The 8,663-nt window shown below is 28.4% G+C and overlaps 1 protein-coding gene across 1 annotated transcript; it reads right to left on the bottom strand.

Annotated features, from left to right (window-relative positions):
- Positions 1-291: 291 nt before the first annotated feature.
- Positions 292-8,396, bottom strand: LOC147810780 (small ribosomal subunit protein uS15m-like). Its single transcript, XM_087160728.1, has 6 exons — positions 8,028-8,396; positions 7,442-7,517; positions 5,613-5,661; positions 3,588-3,672; positions 3,429-3,490; positions 292-830 (listed from the first exon to the last, which is right to left on the bottom strand). Exons 1-6 carry the CDS (start codon positions 8,296-8,298, stop codon positions 489-491), a joined length of 885 nt encoding a protein of 294 aa, XP_087016854.1. The 5' UTR covers positions 8,299-8,396; the 3' UTR covers positions 292-488.
- Positions 8,397-8,663: the final 267 nt, after the last annotated feature.

The raw sequence follows: 8,663 nt of genomic DNA, 5'->3' as shown, positions 1-8,663 counted from the left end.
TGAAACAATACCTCGTACTGTGCATTTATATTTCTCCAGGGATTTTCATATGAAGCTAACAGAGATCTCCAAAAATGACTTCTTACTTAGTCATAATTTTTTTGAAGACTAGTCCTTTTGAATGCCTTTTCAACCCCTAATTTGACTATGTGATTGGCAGAATGATTATAAAATGTCATAAAAAAACAATATTAAAAAGTTGCATTTTTTGTTTTTTTGTCAAATGATAGCAAAAAATATGTTAGTTAAAATGAATTTTTTTTTAAAGTATGAAAATAATGCACTTAAATGACATATAATCCTTTTTAATGTGTTGTCCGTATCAATATAACAAAAAGGTCACACATCTTGTAATAATATCAAAACATTGTTAGCGTAAAAATAACACAAATAAATGTTACTCTTGATTCTACGAGTAAAATTTGACATGAGCGTCATAAATTGTTTATTAATGTACTAAATAATGAAATGCTGTACTTATGCAATCACTATACATTGTCCGATTTCAAGGCTTTTTCTTCGGCTTCAATCCAGGCCAAAATTTGTCTCTTCTCTTCAAGAAATGCTTCTTGTTCTTTCTTTAACTCTTCGTGGTATGCTTCCATTTTACTTGCTATTGTCTTCTGACAGTATTCTTTAGTTAGCCTACGCAAATCCCACTTTTTACAGTACCTATCTACTTTCAAACCCAACTTCGGAGGCGTGAAAGAGAGATCCAATTCCTTCAGAAGCCAATTGAATCTTGCTTCGTCAATTTTACGCAGTCTGTTCAGTTGCCCATTTCGCCTTTGGATCAAAATTAGCAGTATTTTTCTACTGATTCGAGTTTCCTAGAAAAATTTCAGATTTATTTGCTAATAAACATAATAGAGAAGAAAAGAAAATAGAGTTGAACTAGTTTACAATGAGAATGTAACAACAGTAGAAATCAGTTAGTTAAATCAGAGGACTCATTAATAAACCACAGTTACCTGAAATTATCAATGGTAAAAGCTACAGTGCACAAGTTTTATTTAAAAACTGGGTAACCATTATTAATTAACCTTCAGCCAAATTTTGGCAATTGTTCAACGTGCAACAGCTAAAATTGTAAAAAAATTTGATTATGCACTATTTATTAAAATATAAATAAATTCACGCAGGAAAAACTTGCATTCTTTTTTAAGTAAAAGAGCCTTTAGTTCAGAAATAGCAGAACTAAAACTCAAGAATCAAGATTTGGTATCACACTGTAAGTTAACTGTAACACTAATTCATTTTCCCTCTATTAGCGATACTGCAATTTGTAGGGAAATTTTCCAGTATGCATTATGAATCTGAGATAGTGTTAAAATCAGGGTAAACAATAACACTTAGCAAAGTTCTTTCTAACAAATTTTATTAGAAAGGTGAATTTTTATGTTAAATAAACAGAGACATGAACCCCCTGGGACATTTCAAACTTATATATAGAGCAGGTGTGACATATAATGGTTGGCGTGAAGGAAAACGGAAAAAGGATTTGCACATTATATGGTCAGATGCAATGAAACACAGAAAATTGTGTAACTTAAGTACATAGTTATTATGAAGCTAAATTGGTAACTTAAGTGCAACATGTAATATAATAATGTTATATTTCTAAATACCACATTGTCTTGGGTGAAGAAGTTTGAAGAGACTGGTAGTCTGTCAATAATTTAAACAAGTCATTGTTGCTGAACTTGCATTCATTAATGAGTTGTGAAGGCAAGAGTCTAATAATTTTAAAAAGCATTTACATGAGTGCATCCATCTTTCCAACACTATTATCAAAAAGTAAACTTTCTAAGGTTGGTAAACATCAGCATGTTTCATTGTATTTATAGACTGCCTATACAACTTCCATTCTCCTGTTTCCTTTGATTATGCATTTGAAAGGTATCAATAGTCTTGACGCAATCCTGTTCACCCTTTTCTTAATTTGTACTTTTTTAAATTCATGTTCGAGCTCTGGGCAATATTAAAACCTATTCAAAAATTATGTACTAGTTACAACTTTTAGAGCAAGATTTTTACCATCCCTGCAAATAAGTGCAACAATAGCTAATTTCAATCAATTCTTATAATAATCCTGGTGGCAGACATTGAGACAAGCAATATCTGATGAATTCAGACTTGTCTGTGACCTTAACAGAAAAGACTATTTTCATGTAAAAAAAAAAAAAAATTGTAAGATGTATTGATGATCAAATGATGTAGACTATTTTAATGTAAAAATAGTCTAATGAAAAGACTATTTTTATGTAAAAAAAAAAAAATTGTAAGATGTATTGATGATCAAATGATGTATTAGTGTAATACAATATTTGCTATCATGTGTAAAATAAATTACATATATGAAGTAAAATAACAATTTGTACATCAAAACATTTATGTAATATATAAAATTTAAAATTTTAAATAATAATATTTTTAAAATTAAAAATCTGGAGTTTTAGGAGTTTAGTTTATTATTTCTTTAAACTTATTTGTAGTTTGTTTTACAGTTTAAGATTTTAAAATTGTTTAAACTGTTTCACTAACCACGAATCATTACCCCCCACCTTTCAAGAAAATCTTTATTGTTCTTCATTTTAAGTTAATAAAACAGGGTAATAAATTTAAGGAATTTTTAAAGACTTTTCAATATTTTAAAGTCATTCAAATCATGTCATTATATAAAAATTAAAGTAAAGAAATAAAATAATACAGATACAGTTAAATACATAATTACAGATACAGTTCAGATAATCAACTGAAATTTTGCAATTTTTGTTTTACAATGTAAAATTGAAATGTTTCTTCATTACTTAAGCAATAAAGTAGGAAAAACTTATGAAAAACATTTAAATTTTTTTTATTAAAGTAATTTAAGTCTTTTGAATGGCAAAATAAAGACTTTTAAAGGCAAAAAAAAAAAAAAAAAATTTACAATTAGAAACTTTTTAGAGACTTTTCTTAATGTAAAATTCAAAGAAGGGGGAAACTTGTAAAATTAGTTACATTGAGTTGCAAGATGCGCAAAATAATATTTAACTTTCAACATTTTATTTATTTATTACTTTAATTTATTAACTTATTATAACAAATATTATTCTATTAATTAACATATATTTTGTTTAATATTTTGTTATTTGCTGAGAAGAAACAAATTTAAAATTGTTTTTTAAAAAAATGTGTTGGCGCAACCACACAAATGCGAATATGTAAATGATGTGACATCTTGTTACTAGGAATTGCATATAAAACAACCCAAAACAGGAGTTATTCTTGTTGGTTTTTTTTCTCGTTTGTTGAAAATTTCTTTTAAAAAATGGTTTTTAAAATAAAGTGGCTAAAAAACCAAAAGCATGCTTAACAAGTGCTTGTAAAATATTTAAAAACATACAGATTTAAAAATATAGATTTAAAAAATGCAGAAAAATTACCTTTCTATAAAATTCTGCATGATGTTCATAAAGAGATCTGATTTTAATAGTCTTTAAGGCAACTGAAATTTTAAATTTATAAATTCAGAATTAAAAATTTTATATTTTACAGCATTTAAATGTAAGGCACTATAAAAAGAAACAGAAACATCAATATACTTTTAACTTCAAGTGAATCAAAATCAAACGGATGGCCCTGGATTCTCTTCAATAAATCTCTTTTCACTCTTTCTTTTCTCTCCCCCTCTATTTTAAAAAATAAGTAATGCAAATAGTTTCAACATTTAAAGACAATTTATTTCAAACACAGAATGTTACTTTTTTAATAAGTATGAAATTTCTTATTTATACAGTAGACTCTCAAGTAACTGATATGATAGAGAAATGTTGGTTTTAGATAAGCAAATATTTCGCAAAATTCAATTTATGCAAATCTTAAAATAAATATTGAAAAGACTATAGAAAACGTAAAATTAATATACAATGTGACATTACATAAAAGAAATAGAATTAATGTAAATTTCAATGCTGTATTTAAATATATAAATCTATATAAAACAATAAAAATTAACGGAAATTTAAATTAACTGAAGATCGTAGAACGAATTTCAAATACAGTGGAAATGTTAGTGAAAAGAAATGTTGTTCAATACATTCCTGCAACTTTCACCTTCTTTTGTTGGGGCTTTTGGTTATGATCCAAAACATAATAGATAAGTCAACCACAGTTCATAGAAAGCCAGCTATAGTTTAATTATTTTATAAATTTTTCTCATAGTTAATAATTTTTTCTTCTATCTCATCAAATATTAAAATGATTTTAAGATAAGATAACCAAAATTAATGAACATTAAAATAACAGGGATTATGCATGCATTTATTCTGCATGAAATAAAATTGAGGCTTACAACCAAAAATGTATTTAAAAGACAATAGAAATGTAATATTAATAAAAGAAAGCTATTAGAAAACAGTAGCAATTAAAATATAAAATAGAGAGAGGAATTCCATGATGAACTTTTATTTACTTCTGGTTCAGCAGCATTAATTCCATAATTGTTTCTTTCTTATTTGTTTTTTTTTTTAAAACTATTCAGATTTTGTGAAAAAAACCTGCATTATCTTTTAAAGCATAAAAGTTTTTTCAGGTTTAAACTTTTATCGAGGAATTAATTTAAACCATAATTAGTATAAATTTTTTCAATAAAAAATAAAATGAACCAGAATACAAAACAAATGTATCAGAAGAAAACATAGATCTCAACATTTTAAAATATAGGATGAAATTTTTTTATTTATTTATCAGCGAAAAATACAGGGTGGTTAAAATTAAACGCACAGTACTCAGAGGCTCATAGCTCCGGTTCTACTGGACGGATTGGAATGAAATTTAAAAAATACGTTATGTAGAACATGCGCTCGAGGTTCTTGCAATAAAAAAAAGTTGAAATTTTCGACAAAAGTTTCAAAGTTCGACGACATTTTCGGCAAACATTTCAACTTTTTTTATTGCAAAAACCTTGAGCGCATGTTCTACATAACCTATATTTTAAATTTCATTTGAATTCATCCAATAGAACCGGAGCTATGAGCCTCTGAGTACTGTGTGTTTAATTTTAACCACCCTGTATTTAATCAACTGATTAAGGTGAAATCTGTAAGCATACCCTCACCCCCTAGTCACAAGCCAAGTTGTTGTAGGTCAAAAGTTTTTTCATATCAAAAGTTTTTTCATAGTCCTACTTTTTAACCCAGTCCTAGTATACTTTTTGTTGAGGTAAACACACATAAAAGAAAAAAAAATTCTCCACACACATCTTTAATTATTTCTCACGTTATTATTACTTTTTTGGTAAAAACTTAAACATTAGAACAAAGACATTTTCTTATGAAGCTAAATTTGAAAATCAGTTTAAATTTTTTAAAGATGAAATTTAAACTTTCTTTCAAAAAAAAAAAAAATCACCAAATCTATTTCATTGCATGATTGCCTAACAATGTTGATTGCTGTTTTATTTGCAATTAATCGATTTGATATTTTGTCTTAAACATAAGTAATACTTTTCTTCCAGTTTTTTTTTTAAATAGAAGATAAACAGAAAATGCAAATATATTCAATGTAAACTACATCTTAAAGAAAAGAGAGAAGCTGCATATAAAATATAAAAGTTTATCATAGATTACCTTTGATGCTGTGGCAATGGAAAATGCTCGCCTCACAGTTTCATTTGCTCTGAAATAAAAAGGACAATTTTTTTTTCATAATGCTTTTTTAAATCACCTTAAAAAGATATTTACATTATTAAAGAGAAATTTTTTTCTTTAAGCTTTATCTGTTCATAAAATTAATACTACATATCAAAACAAACATTATACTGATATCAGACTATTGACACAATTAAAATCAATAATTGGCACCTATGCCAAAAACAAGATTGTTCCATGCCATAGTAAATAGATGGTTGGTTCAATAGATGGCTAAAGAAAATTCATGATGTGAAAATAACAGTTTTAAGATTAACAGAAAATTTGTAGAGCATTGTGAGGAGACAGTTGAATAAGGTGGATATCTCAACCAAGAAAAAAATAATTTAGTTAAAGTCATAGAGTCTTAGTTTCATGGTAATGAAATTAAACATTTATATGTAAATGCCAAAATGAATTCAAAATTCATCGAAACTAAAAAAGAGCATGTTTTCCACTAGATAATGGAGAATATACTAATCAAACCATAGATGCAAAATTTTTGTACTCATTCCAATTAATGTTCATACTACTGCATTATTAAAGCCTTCTTGTTTAGCCAAGGAGGTTTGCAGTCATTATACACCTTCCTCTTCGACATTTACCTACCCAGAACATTAAATCTGAAATTTCCAAAGAGTGAAAGAATCCCCTGTCACTGCTGATATGCAGGCAAAGAGACAGGCTCTACGCTTGTTTTCAACTTTAATGGAGTCTCACGATGGCATTTTTAAGATTGGCAAGTTGACACACAAAGAGTCTCCTCGTTCTTTGAGGGTAGGAAGATCTTTGCAGTTTGCTCTAAATGCCAAGCTCAGCAGGCCTCTGCTGAACACAATCTGGACTGCTTGGGTCTTTCCGGGGAAGACTTACACACTTCTCCCCTTCTGGTTCTAGATTTTCTGAGAGTTAACGGTCTAATGGACCTTGTCTGACTTCGTCAGACCATTAGAAGATAAAGCCACAACAACATTCTTGCAACAGCCTTTAGTGAGTCAAGGGTAGAGAAGGTTAAGACTTTGCAATTTTGTTATCTACAGTATGGTCGCAATGTAGTCGGTATTACCCACTAACCACCTTACTTTCTAGACAAGTTGGTACATATCAATCTGGTCGGATAGGCTTCTAGCCTACACAAGGAATCAATTTACAAATCTTACGAACGACAGCTCTGTGCTTGAACCACTGGGCCATTCTGACCTGCCATAGCATTGTACAGGATGCAATAAAAAAGAATCCAGGAAAATAATTTTTAAAATAACTTTACTAAAATAAAATAAATTTACAAAATATAACAAATAATAATCAGAGTGGATTTTTATTAAGAAACAAATTTAATTGGTTTCAAAGTATTGTCTTTTGCAGCGCTGCAGAGGAGCTAATATGTATTGAAATTCTCAGCAATGGGTCACAAGCTTTCTACTTTTGATTTTTCCTGTTTCCGTAGCAGTGGTTGCTTTATAGTATCCAATCTTTTGTGCACAGGGCAAATGAATAATTAGACAATGTCTTTATTTTTTTTTTGCTTAAAGAGCTCTAAAATAGCAGATATTTCACTTGAAATTGTAGAAAAGCCAAAAAAAAAAACAAGGCATAAAGTAAGAGATATATTTTAAAAGGTTTTCTAATTAAAATAAGCAAGAAATAAAAGCGCAACTTAAAAAGAAATTAGTTAACTTCTATTTTATGATGCACAATAACTTTATCCTATTCTTTTTTTTTTTTTTTTGCAGCATCCTGCATATAACAAATGAAAAAAAAAAACTTACGTTTTTAACTCTTCTGAGAATTCAAAATCTGGTTTTGGAGCATTTGGATCAGGAGAAATTTCTTTAATTTTGTCACCTAAAATTTAAAATTCTGTTAATAAATTGAAGATAAGGCTTAAAATATAATTAGACTACAGAAATGGAAGACAAGAATTAAAACACTAATTTAAAAGTTATAGGTCAAACAAAAAAAGTTTGACTTTCAAAAATCAAATATTAGAGGCTCCACATCTTCCCAAATTCAGATTAGAGGGGAATCTGGCATTTCCAGGTTGACTAAAATTCTGAATACTTCAGCACTGCAAATCTTGGTTTTCTATGTTACATTGTTTTCTGGAAAAGGTACCAAACTAAGACAAAGCAAAAGTATATTGGAATAAATGCTTATAATTAAGATATTTAGTTTCTCAGGAAATTTATTAGGTACATATAAATAAAGAAAAATTCTGTAATGTGGGTAGGGGCTAAATAGTTAACATTTTTATAATAACCAGTGATAATTTAGTGATATAACCAGTGATAAGATTTTACATGAAATTCAGCGATTTAATGCAAAAACTGTTAGTTAATGATTTAGTGTACTTACCACCTTCTTTATACAAATTATACCTTTCCCGCCGATGCCAAGGAAATGGTAGCCAATCTACAGGTTTTTTGTACTCTGTTGGACGAGGTTTAGGTGGTGCAAATTTATCAAGCTTGCTAGATGAGTGAAAAGAAAGGGAGCATAATCTTTCGCACAAGATTGGTTCATAATGGATGTGAAGAATTTTATTTACAGTTATTAATTTGGAAAAATTACTATTAATGGGAAATACTGCTTTTAAATTGTGAAAAATTAAACTATTCATTCTCATATTTTCATAAATTTAGTGTTTTTAACTAATTCAAAATAGTTAATTTTAAATAAATTGAAAATTCATTCGCGATGTTTACAAAGCGCGATATCAACAATGGGGCACGGGCATTGATTGTAAACAAACAATCAATTGCGGGTGCCTGGGTGGCGAGGTTGTCATAGACTTAACATAGCGAAGTTTAAAAATAAAGTGTTTTTAACTAATATTCTGAATTTATTTAGAATATTACATATATTTTTCGAAAGATAGTGTACTGAACTTTAAATAGTGATGCAGTTTTAATTGAAAATTTCCTTTTAAATGCTGCAATTTGAGGATATATATTTGGTCACTTTTGTTTACGTATTTCGTGTGATTTGTAA

Source organism: Parasteatoda tepidariorum, chromosome 4, assembly GCF_982258835.1.
Source record: "Parasteatoda tepidariorum strain Cologne lab strain chromosome 4, Ptep-v5.0, whole genome shotgun sequence".
Lineage (NCBI taxonomy): Eukaryota > Metazoa > Arthropoda > Arachnida > Araneae > Theridiidae > Parasteatoda > Parasteatoda tepidariorum.
Note: the sequence above shows the minus strand (reverse complement) of the source record. Positions and strands in the feature narration are given on the sequence as shown.

Coding starts and splice junctions, on each gene's coding strand:
- LOC147810780 (XM_087160728.1), bottom strand. CDS start 8,298: ATGAGAATGAATAGTTTAATTTTTCACAATTTAAAAGCAGTATTTCCC. Junction 3,673..5,612: donor CCATTGCCACAGCATCAAAG/GTAATCTATGAT, acceptor TTTAAAATAGAG/GGGGAGAGAAAAGAAAGAGT. Junction 831..3,428: donor ATGCAGAATTTTATAGAAAG/GTAATTTTTCTG, acceptor AAATTTTTCTAG/GAAACTCGAATCAGTAGAAA.